Source organism: Terrapene carolina, unplaced genomic scaffold, assembly GCF_002925995.2.
Source record: "Terrapene carolina triunguis isolate 2854851 unplaced genomic scaffold, T_m_triunguis-2.0 Scaffold193, whole genome shotgun sequence".
Lineage (NCBI taxonomy): Eukaryota > Metazoa > Chordata > Testudines > Emydidae > Terrapene > Terrapene triunguis.
This window is the reverse complement of record NW_020664544.1, coordinates 1,483,793-1,509,338: the sequence shown is the minus strand read 5'-3', so window position 1 is coordinate 1,509,338 and position 25,546 is coordinate 1,483,793. Positions and strand designations below refer to the sequence as shown.

Below are 25,546 nucleotides of genomic sequence, written 5' to 3'. Positions count from 1 at the left end.
GGGGGGGGGGGGGGGGGGGAAGAGAAGAGAGAGGGGAAGTGTCCCTAACAACCTCTTCCCAAGGGTGCCAGAACAGGGGGACCAGAGGGCTACGGCCCCATCACTTTTTACCTGCCTTAAGGGCGCGTGACTGGGGGAAGGAGCGGAGAGGAGCAAGCAGGGGGCAAGGCCTCAGGGGAGGGGCGGAGCAGGTGTGGGGCCATGGCTCAGATGCTAGTACCCCCCCCTTCCCCCTCCCCACTTCTAGGGAGCTTCCAGCACTCTTGCCTACAGTACTTGAAAGACCAAAAGAAACATTGAACTGGGGGCGCGAGATCCTGGCCAGGAGGTTTTCCAGCCACTCCAGACTGCCAGAAGCTATTGGTGAGAAATCTTTTCTGCTTTTAAACCTATTAGTCGTGGTAAAGTTTTGGAATTAGCTTGCGGTTTTCTCCTTTTATTTCTTTTGTAACCACTTCTGACTTTTGCGCCTTACCACTTGAACTCTCTCTCGTTAATAAACGTGTTTTAGCTAAACCAGTGTGTTTGAGAACCTCTCCTGGGGATAAAGGCTGGTGCTGGATCACTCCCAGTGTGGGAACGATGGACCATCTCCGAGCTCATCCTGTCCAGGAGGGTGCTGAAGAGAGCATGACATTTCTGGGCATCAAGGCTGGGGCTATGCGGGTGCTGCCCTGCAGGTAATCCCCTCATGGAGGGCTGGAGAGCATGTGTGTACTCAGCTGGGTGGGATTTTGCAAGCTGAAGGCCGAGGGCAGGCCAGGAGTGGCTGTTCGGACAGCCCAGCAGTGTAAAAGGCACTCCGGGCTACAGAGTTACGGGGACAAAACAGTCCAGGTTGCACCCTGGGGAATGTCACAGCTAGGAATTGGGGGAAGCCCCAGTGAGGGCTACATTACCCAGCAGTCAGGTATGTTGCCAGTGGCTACAGCTAGGGTATCTTAACACTACAACAATCATGAGCTAGAGAGACAGGAACTAAACCATAGTTACAGCAGCCAGAGACACAGCTGAACTGGTCTGCCCCATGGTGCATCAGAGCACAGCATGCTACTGCGCGCCTAGCCCCTGCAGCACACCGGGAGAGGACTTGCTCCTCACACAGTCGACAGCTAGGCTAGCTTAGAGGCTCTCTTCACATGGTTGCTAAGGCCCAGAGTGGGATCTCAGCGTGTGTCTTCCAGTGCTCACGTCGACAGCCCTGGGACGTGAGGACGATGTGCCCCTAGCACCTCTGGAGATCTCAGAGCGTTTACCAGTGAGGCGTGGAGCGGGTTCCTGAGCTAGGAGATCCGTGTAGCAGAGCCAGGAATGGAGTCATTGGACAGCAGTGATTGTCACCTGAAAGCTGTCTAGCCACACTGACAAATTCCTTCCTAGTTCTCCGCATCCCAGCTAGCCCCTTGCCAGGCTCGGAGAGGTCACGGCTGGGTGGACAACGGAGCCTCCCTCTCCTCAGCAGCTGGGGGCCAGGCCAGAGCTGGCAGAGGCATGCTGGCAGGGTGATGGAGAAGAATTAAGTGCTACGCAGGCAGTCGCAGGGTGTTCTGGGCCAAGAGGACATCAATGCCCAGGCTGCTGATCCAGTAGAATACACTGGGGCCCTGCTCCACTCCAGAGACACGTGGGTGTGTCTGGAAGCGGCTTTCCGGGCAGAACAGCTGATCCAAACACAACCATGTGGCTTCACTGAAGCAGTAAAGATCCCGAATAGATTCACTACCATGTCCACGTCATTCGGCTGGCGTGACTAGCGCAGGCGAGTGTCTAGTCCTGCACGTCTCACCCAAGTCACTGACCGTACATCAAGGCACCAGGCTGTTGTCTCTTCCTGTTTTTATGTGCTTGGAAAGGTCCCCTCCATGAAATGAAAGTGAAAGGTAACTCTGCCCTTCCAACCAGAGGGCCATGCTCGGTGTGTTCCCTTTCTGCCGTTCTCAATAGAGGGCCCAGACCTGCCGTGCACACCCCCTGCATTGGGGGAGCGTGTTCCCATGGCCCCTGCACCCAGGGGCTGTCAGGCTCAATGCCCTAACCAGCTCCCAGGGGCAGAGGTGGAAGGGGAGAGCTGCTATCACAGGCACACTAGCACATGCTGGTGGAGAGCTGGGGTTTAGACCTTCCTGAGGTTCGGACACGCCAGGAGTTCTCTATCAGGCAGTGCTGAGTGGGGCGCAGACATTCGACAGCTTCCTCTTCGCTATTGTGGCACTAGTTATGCCCTACCAGGAGGAAGGCTGAAGCCTTCCCTTTCACCTCCACAAGGCATGTAAAGTTACTTCCCAGCAGCGTGGGTAAAACAAGCCAGTTTGCCAACACGTACAAGTGAAGCTCAAAGCCAAGTGGAGGCTGCTTTTTACATGAAGCCTGCAAAGGGGTTTGTATGCACGCCCCCCCCCCCGCCCTTTTTTTTTTTTTAAAAAAAAAGATTACTCTGCACAGGAAAGTGCCTTTTGTCTTAACCCTTTCGAGGGGGCCCTGGAAGCTTCTCAACAGCAGGAGCACTTTAATACGCACTCTACCAATGGCCAGCCAGCAAGTCTCTTCAGCCAGGTAACTGCAGCAAAAAAAATGCTCTTTGCCAGTGGCCCATTTACTCTGCCACAGACTGCATCAGACAGCAGAGTCATTTCTAGAGTTCCAGAACAAGCTTTCCCGTCTCGTTAACATTCCTCCAGACTCCCCTGGGAGCGCTATTCGGCAGCCCTTCATGATATTCAGCCTCCAGTTTTCCTTTACAAATGGCAAAGGCCGGTTTGCTTTCTGGTTATTTAAGATCAATACAAGGCTGTGAGATTTGACAACCAAATCAAGTAGGATGGGTGTTAAGTCAGCTCTGTTTCCTAGGCCCGACACCTTCAGTCAGACAGACATGCCATCGAATGTCTGAGGTAAACTGTGCAGTGCTCAAAGTGAGAACACTGGGCTGGAGAAGCAAGATCACGGCCAGCGGTTCACCTGTTTCAAACGGAAGAGGCCATTCGTAGGACAGGTCTAAAGGTCCTGCTTGACTAATGGAACATGCTTTCTTCAGCTCAGATGAACGCATTGAAAACAATCAAGGTTCACCAGTCCCACAGATGCCAGAGAATATTTGTGAAGAACTGCATTTCTGGATCTAGAGAATTCCTAGACCAGATATTCTGGACTTAATGCCAGACTGAGGCCAACTATGAAGGTATTGTCTACGTTGGGTTACTCTGGGGAGCAGTGGAGAATGGACAGCCGTTAAGTAAAATGGATAGCAGGGAAGCTGTAGTGACTGCTGACAGGGAAAAGACATTAGAACTGGAAAAGGTACAGAGAAGGGCAACAAAAATAATGAGCGGTTTGGAACGGCTTCCATATGAGGAGAGAGCAAAGAGACCAGGACTATTCAGTTTGGAAGAGACAACTAAGGGAGGGACGGGGGTTGATAGAAGTCTAGAATATCATGCCTGGTGTGGAGAAAGTGAAGAGGGAGGAGTTATTTACCTCTTTGTACAACACGAGAACCAGGGGTCACCCAATGAAATCAATAGGCAGCAGGTTTAAACACAAACAGAAGGAAGAACTTTTTCACGCAACGCAGAGTCTACTGGGGGACTCATTGCCAGGAGATGTGGTGTAGAACTGGGTTCAAAGGTTCATGGTGGGTAGGTCCAGCAATGGCTAGTAGCGAAGATGGTCAGGGCACAACCCCATGCTCGGTGTCCCTAAACCTCTGACTTCCAGAAGCTGGGACTGGATCTCTTGCGCCCTGTTCTGTTCACTCCCTCTGAAGCTTCTGGCACCAGCCACTGTTAGAAGTGAGCATCCTAATATTGGTAGCTGGACCATTGGCCACACTGGATCAGCCCAGGCTTAGGAATTTCCAGCAGCAGAAAGTACGATTGCCAAGCCAGACTAGCTCAGGCTGCCAGGTTCATTTCCGATGTTTTCAAGCCCAGCAGCTTCTCGGAGCACGGCATCTCTGCCGCAGCTGCCTGTGGGGTGGAGAGGGGCAGCCAGCTATGCGGGAAGGGAAAGTGAGTCGAGGACACTGGGGAAACCCCATGCTCGCCATGCACAGCAGCAGCTTTCTAAGAAAGTCATTTCAAGATCGCCTTCCCTCAGGGCAGGGGTTCCCAGCTGGCAGAGTGCTGAGCAGACTCTCCTGGATCCCCATTGAGAACACCTCAATCTCAGCACAAAGTAGGTTGGGTCTCAGTGAACTTTTCCACACAGGCAACAACGTAATGTGCCTGTGACAACTTCCCCCATCGCAGCGAGAGGGGACATTGGAGCAAGGTCGTCAGCCTATGACAGCGTAAGGATTCTAGAACTTCCTTCACCGGCTTTGGAAAGACAGGCCGAGTTTACCGACCCCACACCTAACACTGGGATCCAAGCCAGCCTTTAAACAGAGAGGTCCTTTTACCCAAGAACTGCAGAATGCTTTAATGAACACTTACAGCAGATCCCGAACTGCTGAGCCCGGCAAGAATGACACTCGTTTTACAAATCAGGAACTCCGGCATGGGAAGGGACTCGCCCAAGGTGAGCATCAGTGGCACAACTAGGGGGTTCGGAGTTCTAGCCTAACCCCTGCATTAGCCACTAGCCTGCTCCTTTGAAACCAACCCTCTAGTTCATGGACCGGGGCTCTTGCGGCTTCCCCATCACGGCCCTGAGCACTCACCTCCGATTGTGCTTTCCTGGTACTCGTGAAACTGGCCCTTGACAAACCGCAGGACGAGGCTGGATTTCCCCACTGCCGACTCCCCCAAGAGGACAAGTTTAAATTGACAAATTTTGTTTCCAGCAGCTGGTCCATTCGGTCGAGCAGCTCCACCTCGACCCGCCATGGTCCGTTACAGTGTGGCAGTGCCAAGAGCCCAGACTTCAGGGGCAAGGGGACTGTGCTGGTTGTGGACTCCGATGCACTCAGGGAAGGTGGGTTTCCAACTGGAAGAGGAAGACATTAGAGATTGTGCATTAGTAGCATCCCCTGCAGAAGGATTTTGGTCTGATCATGTATTCCAGAAGTGAGCTCATCTCCTGCAGAAGCAGGAAGGAATCCCCTCCCACCCCACCCAATCAGAGTCTCCAAGTAAACAGGGTGCATTATCCGTCCATCCTTGGAGGAAGGATCCGGTACTTGTTAATGCTCGAGACCAACCCCCCTCAGCTTGCCCTCGCCAGCTATCTCACCGAGTACTTCGTTTGAAGTGAGTTCCAGACTCTGGAGCCTGTCACCAGGGACACTAGCCATGCACCATGCTCTCCTCGCTGCTAAGACAGGTAGCAGAGAACCCTAGAGCAATTCCTGCCAAGTGTTTGGATACTTGCCTACCGAAAACCGGATCACGAACAGACTAGTTTCATTCAGGCCACAGATCAGCCAAATTGCATGAGCCTCCCCAACCTCCAGCCCCTTTGTGAAACTGTTCGATGGCAGAAGTCATTAGAACCAATACACACACTAGGGTACTTGCTCTCACAAGTCACGCTAGCTACACATGGAGTGGGATTAACCCATCTTCAGTGCCTTGGCATGTACGGTACGACACAGAGCCCCTTTCCTCCCTTATGAGCAAACGGAGTATCAAGCCACCTCCATAAAGTGAAGACGTGGTCGGAGCTCAGGAATGCTTACAACTGTAAGAGCTTAGGTGGCTTAGCCAAATGCAGTCTGTTAAACCAGGGGTTCCTGAAGCACTGGGTGGTCCAGAGATTGGAACACAGGAAGTCATGGGGAGTTGGGGTGTTAAGGGCAGAGGATCTTACAAAGTAGTCTGTACGATGACACACATTAAGAATCATCGTATGAGAATCACACCACTAAAGAAGTCAAACATTTATTCTGTTTGGATGGGAAGAGAGACTCCCAACTAAGAACACAAGAACGGCCAGACTGTCAGACCAATGGCCCATCCTGCCCAATAACCGGTCTTCTGACTGTGGCCCATGCCAGATGCTTCAGAGGGAATGAACAGAACCACGCAATTTATCAAGCGATCCAGCCCCTGACATCCACCCCCAGCTACTGGCAATCAGAGGTTTAGGGACACTCAGAGCATGGGATTGTGCCCCTGACCAACTTTGCTAGCAGCCATTGCTGGACCTACCCTCCATCAACTTCTCTCATTCTTTTGTGAACCCAGTTATACATTTGGCTTTCACAACATCCCGTTAAACAAGTTCCACAGATGGACTTGGCGTTGGATGAAGTTTGTTTTAAACCTGCTGCTTCATTGGCTGATCCCTGGTTTGTGTTTTATGTGAAGAGGTAAATAATACTTATTTACTTTCTCCACACCACTCATACTTTTATAGACCCCTCGTATCTTCCCCCCCACCCCCAAGTCATCTCTTTTCCAAGATGGACAGCCCCCATCTTTTTAATTTCTCTGCATACAGAAGCTGTTCCATACCCTCAATCATTTTTGTTGCCCTTCTCGGTACCTTTTCCAACTCTAATGCATCTTTGAGATGGATTAACCAGAACTGCAAGCAGCATTCAAGGTGTGGGCATACCATGGATTTACATATGGCATTAGGATAATTTTCTGTCTTATTATCTATCCCTTTCCTCATGGTTTCTAATAATTAGCTTTTTGATTACTGCTGCTGCACATCGAGCAGATGTTTTCACAGAACCATTCACGATGACTCCAAAATCTGACTGTAGCTAATGTAGACCCCATGATTTTGTATGTATAATTAGGATTATGTTTTCCAATGTGCATTACTTTGCATTTATCAATAGTGAATTTCATCTGCCATTCTGTTACCCAGTCACTCAGTTTTGAGAGATCCCTTTGCAGCCTGCTCTGGATTTAAACTATCTACAGATTTTGCCACCTCACTGTAGTAGACAATGCACCAGAGGCTATGAAGTGACCAGTCTCATACACAGAAATCAACAGGCGCTCTAGTGATTGCTACGAACACTGCTAGTGGGAGCAATGACAAAATCAACCAGTTATCAATATTGGCATATGCAGTGGGAAGCAAGGGTTATATTAACTTTATATAGTAGAACCTCCAAGTGTTCTGAAAATCCTCCATTCCTGGTGTTCATAACTTTGAACAAAACATTAGGATTGTTTCAAAAGTTTTCAACTGAACATTGACAATACAGCTTTGAAACTTTACTATGCAGAAGAAAATGCTTTTAAACCATCTTAATTTAAATGAAACAAGCACAGAAACAGCTTGCTTACCTTGTCAAATCTTTATGTTTTAGTAGCTTACATTTAACAGTATTGTAACGGTGTCTCTGCTGCTACCGGATTGCGTAATTCCAGTTCCAAATGAGGTGTGTGGTTGACAAGTCCGTTTGTAACTCTGGGGTTGTAACGGAGGTTCTACTGTACACTTTCAATCCCTGTCCAGTCTATGCCAAGCTGCTACTCCTGCGCTTCACCATCCCAATACATGCAATGGTTTGTTTTTTGTTGTTTTGTTTTCTTTAAAGGCATTAGTCTCAGCATGACACACACACCCCACAGTAGATCATCATCCAGAGCATTTTACCCCAGTGCACTGGTCTATTTATACTGGTTTGTCACAGTTCTGTTCCTCTTACAGTAGAGGTGCAATACTAACCCAACACTGCAAATGTATATGGATTATCCCAAAGGCATGAGTAAAAGCGACAGGCGAGTTGCTGTATCACACAAAACAGACAAAGCCCCACACACACGAAAGCCCCACAACTGTGCCTCCTCTAGCCACGTAGCGCTAGTCACTGTCGGGGAAGGATAATTACCTTGGCTTGCAGCTGTTAATGGCTCCCTTTTCCTTTATCTCTTTGTTGAATATAGATTTTATCATTTTAGCCACAGTGAAGAATTTTTAGCCCAATCAGATATGAAAACAGTTATTTCCTTATCAGCACTTCAGCTTCATAAGTGAACGCGCTTCCGGTTTGACGAAGAGCAGCCTAGGGGAAGCTTCGAAAAGCCAGTGTTGTCTTCCTGGGTTGGCATCCCAAGCATGACCGGCAGGACTCCCTGTTGGTAGTGTCCTGAAAAGAAACGCTAGCCCAAGCCTTCTCAAGCAGTAGACTTCCAGGACCCCAGGTCACAGAGCTCAGATGTCAATATCTTCATTTGCAAAGACCGACTTAGATAGAATCATTTCTCAGCCAACATTTCACCCAGCCACAGATTGGACTTGGTCATTAGGATTCCCAGCTGCTCCAGACTGGCAGTGCACACATGTCCAGGTGGCACTTGACAAGCTGCAAGGAGCAGTCCAGCTTGGGCTGCCAGAGATGGCCTACAGGAAAATGGCTTGCTTTGGAAGCACTCTTTTCAGGATTGTGCCTAACTGCGCTGTAGGGACACTCAGGAGTTAGAGAACAGAATTGAGCTTTCCTGACCCTAAAGAAACTCTGCGGGTAGCAAGGGGGTTTGGAAGAGACTTCAGAACTTCAAGTAGGACTAATCTTGCTTTCAGGTTGAGCTACCTAGGAGTTTTCCTGCAGGACAAACCACTTTAGATTGTAATCTCTTTGGAACCGGAGCAGCTTCCGAGAGGCTGTCCCCCCAAACAGAATGGAGCCCTGATTTGGGGAGCGGCGGGGGAGAGAATATCTGAGTAGTACCACAATACAAGCACTACCTGAGCGATCATCCATCAAATGTCACATTGCCAAGACATGTGAAGAACCCCTGGTCAGTAATTACTGGTTTGTGAAGGCAGCTATGGAAAACCACTCCCACACCAACTCCGGACAGGATTTGGGAATGTGCATGTATAGACACAGCGACATTGAAGAAGATTTCAGCCCCTGATCATAGAACACGAAGAAAGAAGATACACCTGTCATTTCTTACAGTAACCGTTCACAGCAGGGGCCTCTTGGCTCCTGCTGGGCTGAGATAGAGTCACTCAGACCCTCGGATTCTGAAACCACTGGTGCTTTTATTTACAGGTTTGTGCTCCCACCACCTTCTCACAACACAGCGTGCACAGCTCTGGGTTCCTCGTGTCTGAACCCAGGAGGGAAGAGCTTTCTCTCTGCCTGCCTGCACTCCCTCACTCTCCTCTTGTCCCACCCTTGGCTTCCTTCTTCCCAGCCTCTTGTATAGCCCCGGGCTGGCAGCTGCCTCTCATTCCCCACTTAGGGCAGGTCCTAGCCAGCTCCACTTTATTCACTTAGATGGGGCTGGCATGGCAGGGGGCGGATTCTGCGCTCTTCCTGCTCAGGGCCTTGTCACACTTACACTAGTGCAATTCCTTAGCAAAGGCTGGGGTTCGGAGTTCAGCATGCTCTAGGGTGTCATGTCATAGGTAAGGGAAGCAGCATTGGCTCCCCACAGTCCATCTTATCAACAAATTCCAGATTACCAGCAAAACCATGCTTCCAGCAACAGTTTGTCTAGAATGAATCCTGCAACAATGCTAAACTTTCTCCTGACACTACCGACAACCAAGTTATTACAGGCAAACAGGATTGGATGCAGGTTTCACTCCACCCAGGGATGAGGCTCATTTGAATGTGCATTATAACTGTACATGTAATGAGTGACTAGAAAGCCAGGCATTCCTGCCACAGTTCTCTCTACCTGCAGACTAAGGCAGAAAGCCATGACAAACATTTCACATGATTTCCTTTGGAAGGACCATCTGTACAAGACACTGCTGGGAAAAGAGCGATTGATTTGCTTTTGATTATCCTGTTTTTCTGTTAAATGCCATAATGCTCTGCTATAAAAGGATCATACCCGATGACATTAAGCATATGGGAATTCATTCATTAGGAACAAAGGAAGCGTGTGCTGTTCCTGATGCAGAACAAGGAGAGAACACCCCTAGAATTTGATGACTACTCATGTCACCAACATTCACAGCTAGATAATGCAGTGAATTCAGGGTCCCGAAGCACTAACCCTTGGTCACACTAGCTAGAGACAGTCCTACCAGGAAAAGCTGTGTCTGGGTACCATGCGTGAGCTGCACCTGCAAGCCCTTGGTTTGTCTTTTCAACATCCATTGGGATGAGAACAGAGCTTCCCAGCATTAGAATAGAATCATAGAATATCAGGGCTGGAAGGGACCTCAGGAGGTCATCTAGTCCAACTCCCTGCTCAAAGCAGAACCAATTCCCAACTAAATCATCCCAGCCAGGGCATTGTCAAGCCTGACCTTAAAAACCTCTAAGGAAGGAGATTCCACCACCTCCCTAGGTAACCCATTCCAGTGCTTCACCACCCTTCTAGTGAAAATGTTTTTCCTAATATCCAACCTAAACCTCCCCCACTGCAACTTGAGACCATTGCTCCTTGTTCTGTCATCAGGTACCACTGAGAACAGCCAAGCTCCATCCTCTTTGGAACCCCCTTTCAGGTAGGGGAAAGCAGCTATTAAATCCCCCCTCATTCTTCTCTTCTGCAGAATGAACAATCCCAGTTCCCTCAGCCTCTCCTCGTAAATCATGTGCTCCAGCCCCCTAATCATTTTTGTTGCCCTCCGCTGGACTCTTTCCACATCCTTCTTGTAGTGTGGGGCCCAAAACTGGATACAGTACTCCAGATGAGGCCTTACCAATGTTGAATAGAGATAAGTGATCACGTCCCTCGATCTACTGGCAATGCCCCTACTTATACAGCCCAAAATGCTGTTAGCCTTCCCCAATCCCTTTCTGGAAAGGCACTTCTAGTTGTAAGATGTTATGCGTCAGCCCCCCATGTCCTCTGAGAATGCCAGCAAGGGTGCCAGCTGGGATGGTTCTGGAGACAAAGACGTCACTTCACCAGAAAGTCTTGCAAGACTCTGACGAGATTGATGCTCATTACTTCTAGCCACAGCCAACTTGGTTCCCATCCAGATCAGAGATGTGCACATGAAAGGCTCTGCCTCCGTACCAGGCTGAGGCACTTGGCCTCCTCCACCCCTCAGAATTTCTCCTCTAATCATGTAGCCCTCCTTGTGGCAGAATAGCTTTTGCTTGTTTAACCTTGACTTGGTTTAAGAGGGCAGCTTCTATCAGCAACACGCAAACACTAAGCTGCTATTTCAGATCGGTCACATTCTGCACATTGAATACCATGCAAATTATTCCTCAACCAAACAATGACCTCTGAAATGAGATTGGGAGATTCCCAGAGCAGGCAACAGAAGGAAACAAGTTTGCTGGCAACATCAAGTCTCAATGTGACCCATATTCCTATTTCACTACCTCCCAAGTAAAGCGAAGACCCAGGATCCTGCAATCAGGTCATATCACATAAGCCAGAGCAGAATCACCGGAGGAAGTACAGCTTGTACGACTGTTCTCAGCAGGCGCCAAGTCACCCACTCCCAAAGAAAAGTTTATAAGGAGACTGCATGGTCCAGGGGTTTGAAGCATCTTACTCCTGGGACTAGACTACTGGCCAAAGCGGCAATACCTCGTGCCTCCATAACGGTGGCCCCTCCACGTGTTTGGGGGAGGTAAGGGCCAGGAGGAACCTGGCCCTGCTTCTGTAGGTGTTCCACAGGGAACGAGAACTCGTGCTCAGGGTTGTAAATGCAGCACCTTTTACCAGTGCTGGAGCTGGTTAAAGGATGATGAACGTATGCATTCTAGTCTCGGCTTCAGAAGAATATCTGAAGCACAGTAGCTCAAATCAAGCACCAGGGCCATACTTTGCTAGGCACTCCACACAAGCTTTCTTTAGGCCCTTGACATAATTCAGCAGTGCACTGCTAGGTTTCGGTCCCAAAGCTAGCACACACCAAACCAGTACAGAAGGGATCATGCCCAACACTTCACTTGGAGAGACAAATTCCCTGACTTCCTGATGCCAGCTGTAAGCAGTTTCTTGCAACTGCAACTTGGACTTTTGTCTAGCCTTCACTGCCAGCTACAGTGCAATCTTACAATTGGGAAAGCACTGTGTGTCTTATATCCATGCAATCATTGAGAGATGTGTCATGCAGCAGGGAAGGTACAGTAAGTATTTGCTGTTTCTTGCTTGGCTTTAAGTCTATTTGATGTCTTCCGGCCTACAACTAGGTATAAAAACATTCTGAATTAAACTCAAAGTTGGCAAAGGCCTAAAGCAGAACAAATAGCTAACTGATTTCAGACAGAAGACAGTTTATATAATTAGCCACATTAAAAATAGCAGTGTTCAGTTTGTGCATATGCCAAAGATGGGTGCAGTTCTGCTCTCACAAGATGTGCTGCGACGCATGGTCTTCTAACATCAGTAAGTGTATGGAAGCTCAGCAGCTCCCGTCCACACTATGCCTTGCTGCAGATCAGCTCCTGCCAGTCACAAAAGCATTTTTATTTTACAACCCTTTTGCATGAACATCTGCAAGTGACTGGACAACGGTGCTTTGGGTCAATACTTCTCAGCTGAAAGACTGACAACTTTAAACCAAGTAGGTGTGCTGGGACATGGGGCAGCATGACAGACAGGCTGCCAATTCTCAGCTCAGCTTTAAGGGTGTGTTCACACCACACCACGGAAGTTCGAGTCCCCAGCCAGTCAAGCAGGCATTCTTGAGTGCTGATGGACTCGCGCCCCCATACAATTAGACTGGAGTCCTCAGTTACACTTGCTGGAGTAGGAGCTTATTTCTGAAGTCTGTTTCTCTCATCATTTAAAAGAAAGTAGCATCATAATGAGTTTGAACGAAGACTTGCACGTCAGTGCCTGGTCCAGACTCCTACCATCCAGTCTGCGCACCGATGCCTCCTCCCAGAAGGGAACTGCAGAGACTGGTTAAGAGGAGGAATCCCAGCACTTGCTGCATCCTCCACCCCTTGCCTCAAGTTACCACTTTGAGGATTTCTGGATCTTTAGCTTCTCGCTTTCAATAACTCCTTCCCATGCACAGGAAGTGACTGCCCGCTATTCAACTGATCAGAGAAAGGCTGGCGCAGGAGAAGTTCAGTGGAGAACCTCTGCAATCTTGGTTATGATGCAAGCCAAGCCATGGGGCCTATTCCAATTAGTGAGATTTCAGAATGCAGACTAAGGGGGGGGGGGAAAAAAATACATACACACACACACACACTTACTTTAAGAGGTAAATGAGACCGCCTAGCTAGGGATATCTACCAGCTAACAACTTGCATTACAAGTCATTGTCATTTGTTCTATTAGTGTTTATAGCTATTTTCCGGTTTCCTTTTTACCACAAGCCAAAATTGATGCAGTGGTACTTTCTGGTTTAACATGGTCTCACTACCATGGGCGTTTCAGCCAGGAGAGGCAGATCACCGACTACCACAGACGTTAACAGTGTAGCTGGGACACAAATGAACGGAAAGGACAAGCTGAAGCTGCAGACTGCCAATCCGGTCAGTGGGCAGAGGCAAGCCAGGGAAAGCGTAAGGGGGCAGTTTGTGCCTGTTGTGGCACATCGGAACGGACAGCTAGAAACTGACACGATGGGGAAGGGGGGGGTTCGGAGTACAGGTGAGCAACACTTTAGGACCGGATACAAGGAGTTATTTTTACACATCAAATCTGAATGCACAGAAGTGAATCCCTTTTCAATAAGCAGGAAGGGGACAGACTTAAGTGAAGCAAGAGAGAACATGTTGTCCATGTACCTGCCCAAAGTTTGTGGTGACGGCAGACTCCAGTAAGTTTTGCCAAAAGCTTCAAGGATTGAACCCTAAAACAGACGTGTCAAGAATCAAGCCTGAGGCAACGATATTTAGCAGACTTCTACCGAGAGCTGCAGGGAGCACCAGGCCATCTCCAGAAACACTTCTTGCTGATTTAAGACCAGTTTTGTTTGGGGGTAGAGGAAAACTGGACTCTCCGGTGAAAGCCAAGTGCTGCAGTTCGGGACTTTGGCAGAGCAGGAACAACCACCAACTGCAACTACCCTAAATAAATTGTTCAAGCACTCAGGACTGACGAATATGCAGTTCGGTTCATACCATACAGTTGCCGGAAACGAGAGTTCTTTAGAGGTCGAGAACCCAGAAGTCGGAGGTCACATGAGGTTCAGGCAAAAGCTTGTACCTTTGTGTTTCCTTGCTTTGCTGTGGAGAGGTGTGCTCCCCTGCTGGATGAGTCACAGCTCTTACATAACTACAAACCCCGCCCAGCAGCCCTGCCGGCTTTGAGGCAAGGGATACAGGTTTATTACCAAAGACCCTGCCTAGCAGTTTATAATGATTCAGCCCATCACGGATGCCACTATAGCATCCAGCTCTGATCAGTCCTCAACCTTGCCTGCCACAGCTGTCGTCTGCCACCCTTCGTTAGAGAGACTAGTGACAGAGCTTCAGATGCCACTCAGCCGTCAGAGGCGAGTTTCATGTACGAGATCACCAGCTTATTCAAAATGGTTTTGCAGACGTTAATTATTGCAACACTAGTTTATAGCTGGGATTTTAATTTAAACCAACCCCTTAGCTGGCTAGTCGGACAATGCCTTAGAGAGGACTTCACGCAGCTCTGTCTGCCTTCTACCCTTCACTGTCACACTGTCGCTGGGTGGGCTCAGCGGGGGGAGCAGGACTGATACATAGAGGAAGAAATAAGCTTTCAGCTTTACATTTGCTATGAAGGGCTTGTTAGGGGCCCAATGCATTAGCCCAATTGCTAGCCACACGCTGCAAGCCCTAGAGGGGTATTGCTGGACACCAAAGTTTCAATGGCCATGAAGTTAGACTTGACCAATGGCGTGTCTGAGAAAGGGATTAGAATTAAGTGCACGTTCAGGGATTCTGGGTGTCAGCGTTTGGTAACCAGGCTAGATTTCTGCTGGGAGCATCTGGACAGGACACTGGGCTGCAGGGTTCCTTTATTCGGTCCTATTTAGGGTACCTGAGCTCTTGGGGCAATCAGGTTAGAAGAGAAAGACTGCCAAACCGCAGTGCAAGGCAGGTGATCCTGATTTTACAGATTTAGCCAATAAGGTCCTAGCCTAGTACCTAGGCACCCCAACAATCGTTTAAAAGCACAGCCAGTAGCAGACTCCATGGTAAGCAGCTTCCCCCATCAACATCCCCCCCAAAAAAACCCACCCAAGTGGAGCCTTGCAACCTGCTCTGAAAGTCGACACACTGGGCTCATTCAGACCAAGGGAGAAGTTCCAAAGCCAAAGGCCCTTCCCACCGAGCCAGGTCTGAGCAGGGGAACTCCAGATCTGAGCACCTGCTGTAACCTGAGCGGAGGAGGTCTCAAACAGGCAGAACAGAGGCCATGGAGAGCTGGAAGGGTCTAACAACGGCATCTTAATTAACCAGTAACCTGCAGCAACCAGCACAGATCAGAGCACCAGGGATTCCCCTCCCTGAGAAGGGTTCCCAATTTCACATCCGGGAAGAGGGTGAAGTGTGATTGGCTGATAACCTAAATTACTCGGCAGGCGTTACTTCCTATATCAGGGTCTGAGTAAGCCACTTCTGCTACACTCAAGCCCACCAGCCTTAATACAGGACATCTGATTGCAGCTCAAAGCACTGGCAGATGTACACTACAGGTATGTCTACACTGCAGTTAGACACCTGCGTCTTGCCTGTTCCAGCTGACTTGGCTCCAGCTACAGGACTGTTAATTGCAGTGCAGACATCTGACCTGGGCTGCAGCCCAAGCTCTGGGACCCTCCCATCTTGCAAAATCCTAGAGCCTGGGCTTCAGCCTGAGCCTGGACATCTACACTCCAATTAAACAGCCTCTTCACCCAGACCCACGAGCCTGAGTCAGCCGGCACGGCCCAGGCGTGCGTTTTTAATTGCAACGTAGACGTACCCTACTATAGCCAGGCTCCCATGCAAGCTCATATGAATCCTACGGCTTTATAGGACCCCTTTGACAACCAAGTTAGTGGCTTAATTTCTGCTTGCATTAATTTATTCTGGAGGGATAACTGGGAAGAACAGCTTTGCATGATCCACTCAGTGCATTAACGTCTTTGCGGCAGTGGGCCCACTACCCATCACTGGAGAGGGCTATACTGAATGGTTGAACCTGTGCACAACGACGGAGGACTGCATCTGCAGCAAGCTATGCAAATAGCCTCACTCTGTTTGGGTGACAACCACTCAAGAAAAAGCCCCAATGAAGTACTTAGACTGTCAACTACTTAAGATGCTGCTTGAATTCCTTGGCAGGGACACCTTGGAGTTAGTGACAAGTAGGTTTTGCTTCACCTAAGATCATTAAAGGCACACTTGCTCTCTCTCAAGGTTAGTACAATGTTTGACCCCTTAAACTCCTTTACCTTTGCAAAGCCTGTGTATTAGGCATTTAACAACTATTTTCTTCCCCAATAAAGATGTCGGCATTCACAAGCAGGTCCTAGAGAAGCAACATGCTGTGGCAGGGAGAGACTAAAACCTTGGTACAAAAACAGGTTCCTGTCTAAGGGTTGTTTAAAGACCACTGGTTAGACGTGTTCTGACCTACCCCCTGCCACAAGCTTTTCTCCAAACTCTGAGGGGCTTGGTTACCACGGTACTGAAGTACACACTTCATGGGGTACTAACACATGTTCAGCTACCTGACTCGGAGGCACAGAGCCCTTTTGATTGAACACTCCGCCAGCCAAAAACCCGATAAGCTAGTTGACAAGCTAGCCTTGCAAGAGGAAAGCCATAACTGTCATCTTACCATATGAGAGTTGATCCAGCTAACAGCGGGACGTGTACTACACGGGCAAGCTTAGAACTTTCCTCTCCCAGATACCCTATCCCAAACCCACATCATCTCCTGAACAACTTTGCACTTCACAATTTCTACAGCCACAACCTGCACTTCCTTCTGCAAGCTAAAGGAAGGAACACGTCTGGGGAGGGCTGTAGCCAATGAACAGGTCCCGTGTCCACCGAGCTAGCAGCTGAACAGTAGTAAGTGCCCCTGTCAGGGTTCTAATCCAGGTGCTCAAATCACAAGTCAAGTGGTAGCACATTGCTATTGTGCTGGCACAAGTCATGCTAGAGTTTCAAAGTAAAAATCTACCTTACCTAGGAGAACGGGAACTGACAACTGGATTTTAAAAGTGTTTCCATTCTAAAAAGGAAGAGAGTTAGTCTTTCAACAGAAACACAGTTAGAGGCATGGCTACCCCAGAACTCAACACCTGGCTGTTCTCTAAAGAGAATGGAAACAGTTTGCCTTTGAAAGGCCACTGAGAAAGTCTAGATCTGTCACTTCTGAAGTTATGTGAATAATCTACAGGATATGCAGCTTTTCCCTAGCACCAACGCAGAACATGCCATCTGTCTGCCAGTTTGCACCTGGGACATTCACACATGTATCAGGCCAATCTGTTCTGCCAAAAGAAGAGTGAGTGTGGAGCAGGATAAGAATTCCAGCCAGACTCCTGGGAGCGTCTCCCAGCGGAAGCTTTACTAGCGATTCAATTGAGGCAAACAATTTAAGCAGCATTCAAGCTAATGGAGCTGCTGTCTCCTTAAGTCATTCAGCTTCATTAACAGAATCTTCTCACTGCAAGGCAAACCCACAAAGAGGAAATTCAGTTGAGAATTAAGTTGCTAATATTTGAACAGGGCAATGCTAGTGGGACAAGGCTACAGAGACCCTAGAATTCAGTTTCTGAAGAATGACTGTCAGATAGATATAGTAACTTTCAATTACTATAATTATGTTACAGCTGTACAGGCTTCAGCTTCCCAAGATCCAGAACGCACTGACTACAGTGACAACTCTTGCATTTTTCCTTGATTGATATTCTCAAGCCAGCCATTAACTGCCCAGTAAAGCACAAACTCATCTGCTAACCAAGGTATCTTCCTGCTTTACCACCAGTTGGCAAAGCCGGCAGGCAGGGCCCAAGTCAGTCCATTATAAAAACGGGGCTCCGGAAGGTAATTCATGTCTAGTACCAGTCTGAGTGTGCCAATTTAGCTCAGTGATATCTTTACGTGGCAAGGGAATTATCAGAACTTGCATAACTGAGGTCAAGTAAAAAACATGCACAGGACTTTAATCAGCAACAAGCAGTGATCAGAGTGCGACTGTGCCCCGAGGACTCGTACGGCCACCTGGAGTGCTACAGTTCTGGCTATGCCGGTGCCTTCTGCTGGATTTTCTTCCAACCCTACGGCAAGAGAGGTTCTGTTCCCAGCTCTGCCAGTCACTGAATTGTTCTGGAGGAGTCACTTCACTTCTGCAAAGTGGGTATAAACCCTGTCCGGAGGGACACTGGCTTGTCAGTGACACCCTTGGAGAGCTTCTGGAAAGAGACTCTGTAGCTAGAACAGGGCATCAGGGGACGGAATCACTGTCTAAAAGTGTTGTACTTACTAGTGTTACAAGGAATACTCTGATGTGTTATACCTGTGACAGCTGCTTGGAGCACATCTGCTAAGCACAGTCTGTAGCTGGCATTATTTGGGAACCAGTTAGACATCCTCAGCACACACAGTGTGAAGTATTTTCTCCCTAATCAATGTATTCGCACCTGAGAAATTAAAGCTGATCTAATGTTTTCAGAGTTGTCATTTCATAGAGCATTCACAGGAGCCACTTATGCCTATTTTACTGTTTTCAAGAACAGGTCCTGTAGAAAGCATTTCTGTTCTTTAGTTCAACTGTTCCGGGGGGGGGGGGGGGGGATCATGCCACTGATGCTACAACACCAATTTCTCATCCAACAAGGAAGGTGGGTGTTTGAGTCACTTGTATCAACATCTTGTGTAGGAAATGGATTTAAAAAGTCAATGCTAAGAGTGTTGACATGAAGATAGGAGGCTGTAGTATTCACTTCAGCTTAAACAATTCACAGAAATGTAACTCCCATGGCGCACTGGTTACAAAACCTAGCACCAAGACAGGTGTGTATCTGCTTGGAATGGTCAGTGGCTGGTCTTATGTTAATGTCTCCACACAGATAAAGTTCTTAAACCTGATGAACAGAAGGTGAAGAGGCCAGAACCTCCACTACCCCTGTGTGGACAAGTTGATACTTTGGAAGGTCATTACACAAGTTAAGTCTGCAGTAAGACACAAATTCAGGATATTCAATTAGATCAACTCAAACACTGCCACATACTGTAATCCTGCCAAGGATCTTGGGTATCTGGCAATTTAGTTACATTGCAATCACCACCTCAGATCTTTATCTGGGTCTCAGGAAGAGTTAATGGGGAAAGTCCTTAAACGAGGATTCGAACTAGTTCGCTATTTTGAGGAGTACTGCTATTAAGGTTAAGTCTCCACAGGTAATAGCAAAGTAACATCTACCAGTTTCAGTAACTGGAGGCATGCTCTTTAATGGGGCTCATGGGTGTGGTAAGCTCACTAAAAAGCCAAGTAGAAAAAGATCGGTATGTGTTATGTTCAGAAGTACCTAGAGATTGGCTATCACCACTATAACATCACAATGTGGCATGTTTAAGACAAGACTCCGTGTTCTGTAGCTATGGAATCCAGCCATTGCCACAGATTAGAGCCCTCATCGCTAGTTCTATTTCTAGCACTCATGATTGTGAAAACAGATCTTTAAAACGTGAACCAAGTGTAACTGATGTGGTGCTCTCTGTCTGCAGTCAGCTGGATAATTTCTGTTCCACTGGCTGTGTGTGGTGCTCGGTACATCATTTAACCTCAGTCCTTCGCCTTAAAATTCAGGCAAGTTGGGGAAAATACTCCCCTCACTATGGCAAGAAGGGGTCACCCATGTAGTGGGAGCAATAAGGTGAAAATGAAGTACAAAGAACTATGCACATGAATTCCTTTCTGATTCATGAAAGGAAAATTTATTATTTTATTAGACCACATCTAAGGCTTTACAGGGTTCAATCAGCCACCCCCCATTAGAAGAACAGACTTAACATAAGAAAGGGAGAAGGAAATTGAAAAGTTATAGGAGGCTAGTACCTGCTAGGATCAAGTACTGTTAAATGCATCAGCTTACTCCTGACAAAGCACAACAGTTAAGAAAGATTTTAATCCAACTACGAGAGTGACCAAGACGGGGTCATACCAGCGCTACAAGATTCAGAGGAAGTTGCACAGCTGCTCTGGTTGGGTCTTTAATTTAGCTGAACAGTATGACTAATGCTTTAGAAACAGCTAATAGTGCCCTATTAGATCACCATGGCTGAACTGAGACACATACAATTAGAACAGGCTGAGGTAGTGTGTTTGTACACGTTCCTAGCACATAAGGAAGGTGACAAGGATATTATTAGATGGTGCAGTCTCGTTAATGGCACCCAAGCATAGCGTTTTTGTTTACACTACTACAGCGATGCAAACTGGGATGACAGCCTAGATCAAAATGATGGAAAGCAGACACAGAAGCAAGTTTTATAATATGGCTTTGGCTAAGCCCTGTACTTGGCTCATCTGTCACCCCCAGGGACAACGCTCGGATTCCATTCAAATCACTTTTGCTAACACCCTCACTAAGATCTCAAGTGTAAGAGGATGGCACTTCCCCATTAAGTGCTATAAGAATATGGTAAAAAGTGGTATCACAAGCCAAAGTAAGGATTGTGCAGTGTCTTCTTCCCTCTTCCGTTATCTGGGTAGAGGGTAAAACCCTTCTGGGAAAGGGTCTCTTTCTGAACATGTATAGAGCACATAGCGTGGTTCTGGGAGCACAGAGAGCTCTTGCCCAAGAACGAGAGTTTATCCCAGTGTAAGCTCCTGAGGGCAGAATCACTCAGTCTAATACGATCCCCCATCTCTAATTTTTGTTCACCCCACGTACATTGTGACGGTCTCCTTAGACATCTGTGATGTCGGGGAGTATTAGCGCCATTTTACAGATGGGAATGGAGGCCCAGCTAGATGAAATGGCTTGTTCAAGACGAACAAAGTCTGCAGCAGCTAGCACTTGAACCCAGGAGTCCACATCCCAGTCCAATGCCTTCCCCACAAGGCCCTTCAGCTTGCCGCTCTCACTGTGTCTGTACATTTGCGGTGGTGGTGGTGGGGGGGAGATAATGCTTAGCTCAGAGTAACAGAGGAGCCCCACCCACTTGTAACAGGAACTCTGCCACCCAAAGGATCCCTCTGCCTACTTCTGAACCAGGACTGGAGAGCTCCCCACGCCTTTGTTAGTGGAGGGGTTACATGGGTGATGCCGAGTAGCACAGCAAGGTAGCAGCATGCTCACGTGTTAGTGTCCTATATACATTCTTGAAAAGGTGTTTTGTGAAGACATCACCCCCTCAACAACTCGCTGCATGGAGCGCTACAATGTCAAACAAGGATGAGAGGCCAAGCCGATTCTTTTATCGATTCATGCAGCTCATTCCAGCTCGCGAACAGGAAACGGCACCTATTTTAGAGCTTAAAATAAACCTGATTGCTCCCAGAGACATTGTTGGTAGTAGCCAAAGACAATATGAACTTTTCTGGCAACTGCTTGGAATTTTTATGGAGTTGCTCTGAAAACCAGAAACAGGCCTTGCTTGCCTAAGAGTGACTAAAGTTCATACCCTGAGGGACGGCAGCAAGAAACTGACATTCCTACTGCACCACTACACGGTTTTCTAACACACTGACCAAGGAGATAGCAGAAACACATTTGAATAATTCTTAGAAATATGGGGAGTCATTTGTCTTAAAGGATTTTGTAAGCTTCTATCATTAGAAGTTAACACCCAATATTATAGGGAAAAAGTTGCTAGTTTCAGTTCCTGCATGTGAAAGGACTTGACAGTGGGGTTTTTTTTTTTGTTTTTTTTAAACTGTCCTCCTCTAATTTGTAATTCATTAGGTCACCATTTTCACCTGTCTGGGGTCTTCTGCACAGCAGCAGGGAGAAAGATGGTTAATAGGAAGGAGGCTGTAAGACCACAAAGATGATTTGTCAGGGGACTGGTCCAGACTGAAGCTCACTTGAACTGTAATTGACTAGAATTGAAGTTGGTGCCTAAATCCAGAGGGAACAATGGTGTACCGTCAGAAGATGGATCTTTTCCATCTCTAGGTTCTCTTACCAGAACTGAAGCAATTCTTAGAATAGGGTTACTCCTCCGCTGTTGATACACTTGAATTGCACTTTCATTTCCAGACAGCTTTGCTTTATTTCTCAATTAGCCTCGCCCCACACAGGGGAGATTAGGAAGCCTTCCCCCTGCACCTCCACAAAAAATGTAGAGGCCTATACCAAGTTGACTGTCCCTTTTATTGCTCTTGAATTTAGCAATTTAAAGTACTCAAGTGTCTCATTTTAAATTGCAACAGAGGGTCTCATTTTAAATTGCTTAAGTTTTGCCTTGTCTGAAGGCTAACCAGAATGCCTACACAAACTCACAGGTTGTATGAGGGAACATATACCCCCTCATCTGGCTCATTTTCTGGAGCACATGGACAGTAACTTGGAGTAGCCTATAAAAGTGTATAGGCCATTGGCTCACTCTCTGGAAGGGTGACTGTTAAACAGAGATGAAAAACATCTAGCTACCTGGACATATGACTCTGGAAGATAACATTAGTTGAAGATGTAGGGCAAGATTCCAAAACAGGATTATTTCAGCCAGTCAGAACAAAGCGAGCTACTCAGTGACCCAGAAACGTTGAGTTATTTCTCAACATTGCAGTTCTGGGTCAGTCACTGTGTGTAGCAGACCCCTGGTGCAGGGTGGCCGACTACATGCACTGCTCTCAGAATTCCACATTCAGGTCACAATAATCATAGCTGCTTCCATGTCTGGCCACCCAAAGCACCGGTTATCAGCTACAAGTTTAAAAGAACAATCCAGAGTGTGGTCAGAGGAGAAGCAACCAAGTATATTGTGGGGATATTAACAGGAAGTTCCAAAGACATGAGCACATTAGCTCAAGCAATCCCTGTTAGGCCATGGCCTATTGTATCCCAGACTAACAGGCCCCTCAGCACTCCTGGCCTTGGAGATTAAGAGTTTGGATACAATGACCTCAAACAGGAAGAGCCCACAAGTGATCTATTACCTTGGCACCAAGGTTCGGATACATTGTCTCTTCTGCCAATTTGATCTAGTACATACAGTACATCTCAATCATTTTGAGCTCTTCTCTAAACAGAAAGCCAGGAATAGAAGAGGTATATTGTCTCATGCAACAGCCTTAAAACAGGACTGTCCCAGTGTGAGCTCTCTTTGTACATTCTTAAGACTTAAATCAAGGTCAAAGTTGTAAACAGCCATTTACAGAGGTACAAGATGTTAAAGGTAAATAGGGTGACCAGATGTTCCGATTTTATAGGGACAGTCACGATTTTGGGATCTTTTTCTTATATAGGCTCCTATTAGCCCCCCCACCCCATCCTGATTTTTCACCTTTGCTGTCTGCTCACCCTAAAGGTGAATCAAAATACACGAACGCTGCCTGTAAGATCCCAAACCAGACAGTGCTGACTTTAACACGCTGATTTCCAAACTTTTCATAACTTGTAAATGAAAAGTTAGTTGCTGTTTCACTTACCTACCAAGACAGGAATTCAGAGTCCTGTCCCCTCAGTGACAGTTAATATCACTAATGCCCAGAAGAGTGGTCAGGAAGACTGCTCCTGGACTCTTTAAGTGTTAGTAATACCACATTTTGACTCCGTTCACCTTTGTTTTTTGTTACAGTTCAGTGTATTAGTGAGGTCTATGTCTGATCCTACTGTCACGCAATTTAAATGCAGTATGACCTCTCCTCTAAAGGTGTTAAGTCACCTTCAACTCGATACATATTCAACTGAACTCCAGCGCCAACTACTTTCTTCACTTAACACACACAGAGGGCAAGACTTTCTGAAATAGGAGACTGACATTAGGGTCCTAAATCCATTGGCAGCTGCTGGGTTCTTAACACTTGAAATAAGGGACCTGATATTTTTGTACTTAACTTTAGGCTCCCATTTTTGAAATTCCAGGGCAGTTTTCTTTTGGTCTCCCACACAAGACAATTTTCTAAGAAATACAAGCTCTCAGAAAGAAGTGCAATAACCTTTGCTACAAGTCATTGATTTGTCCTCATTTCGATTAGAGAATGTCTATACAAACACCAGTGTAGGAGATGTAGAGAAATATGCAGTACAATAACACTTGCTCATAAATAACCCGAACAATTACAGCTAGATGTTGTGGTTGTCATTCTGTAAACCTGCCACAGCACAGTAATTCCCCCCGCCCCCCATGTGAAAAGCCAATTAACTAGTAACTCAAGCAGCACCTCTGATTAGAGTCAAGTCCGAAGAAAGAGCCATATTGCCACACTAGCTGTGACATTAACTGGTCAGCTTGCAAGTACGCTGCTTTTAAATAAGGAAATGAACTGTAATAAGTAAATATTATTGCACTATTATCTAACCAAGATTTGATACTCAGGGACAGCACCTGCATTCTGCGCTATAGAAAAATATCTTGCACACTGACTGTGGGAGTGTGCTACAACACAGGACCCCCTACCAAGAAGGGGGTGTCATGCACATGCTGGTGTAAAACCTAAGTGAAATCCCAGTATGGGGAATTTACACTTTTATTAAAGAGCTTTAGCTAGAAGAATCTACTTTAGAACACCATCTTTTCTTCTGTTAAACCCTTTATTCCTTGCACTTTCAGTGATTCACATTAGGCGACAACCTCCCAGTCTTTTGAGCCAAGTATCATGCCCATGTCAGAGAATAAGACACCATCTTCCTCCAAGGCCACATTACAAGTTTATGTCCGAGTCAGGATTGGAAGTGAAAGTCTCCCCACCTCACAAGCCAGTGCTCATTCCAGACAAAGTGGCTCCTCAAAGCCCTGGTTTGGACATAATTTCCTGCCTTGACATTTCTGCCCAATAGTAAATCAGCACCAACTGCCATAAACCTCTAAAATTACAGAGAACTTCTACACATACACTAGAAAGTCTAGCTCTCGGAAACACTATGTCAGACCAGACCTGTGTCTGGTCCAATATCCAGAAAGAAAGTGAGAGAGATTATGGCATTACCCAATCAACCAATCCAGTTATCTGGGAGATCCCCGATGATGGGCAGGCCACAGAGCTCTGTTTGCAGGGGCAAAGTGAATCATGAGTCAGAACACATTTACCAAGTGACAATACAAACCAGAGGAAGGGGAAGTTACTATGAAGTTACTGACTGTTCAGAGCCAGAGCGGCATTAGAATGAATGGGGCGGGGGGCGGACTTGAGTTTGCTTCTCTTTTCCCCTCCTGTAATAAGACAGTTACCAGCAGCTGCTGTCCTGGGTACAGGGGGTGGGGGTGGGGTGAGACAAGGCACAAGATTATGGAGTCAGCCTCATCCAAAATAACCTTCTGCTCTAACTCCACTTCTCCCCACATCCACCTAAACTGGTCTCAGGTGACCAGGGAAGTGGAGGTTACCTGTGCAAATAGCCCAGGCTCTCAGCTGCTCCCCAGCCCCATTTACACACCCAGCCAGCTAGGAACCCAGTCAAGTTACAGACAGAATAACTCCCCAGTACCCATTGGGCCTGGGCTAATCTCTGGTAACCCCTGACAGGGACGGTTGGCCAAAGCTCCGTGCAATCACACCCCATGGGTACGACCTTACATGTGGGGCAGAGAATAAAAAGGATAGCATGCAAGACAGGGTCTCCTGAGCTCAGAGCACCCCTGCCCCAGCCCAGCCCCTGCTTGTCAGATCACACCCTTGCCCCCAGGCTCAGAGCCCCCCACCCCCAGGGCCTGCCTCCC

The 25,546-nt window shown here is 47.4% G+C and overlaps 1 protein-coding gene across 2 annotated transcripts in view; it reads right to left on the bottom strand.

Annotated features, from left to right (window-relative positions):
* RAB5C (RAB5C, member RAS oncogene family) overlaps positions 1 to 24,986 on the bottom strand; it is a 29,888-nt gene extending 4,902 nt beyond the window's left edge. Inside the window, exons 1-2 of one of the 2 annotated variants that reach the window (XM_026654771.1) lie at positions 24,968 to 24,986; positions 4,661 to 4,926 (exon numbers count right to left, since the gene is read on the bottom strand). In XM_026654771.1, the coding sequence (XP_026510556.1) occupies positions 4,661 to 4,826 (166 nt within the window). In that variant the 5' untranslated portion in view covers positions 4,827 to 4,926; positions 24,968 to 24,986. The other variant, XM_026654769.1, reaches the window with a different exon arrangement.
* Positions 24,987 to 25,546: the final 560 nt, after the last annotated feature.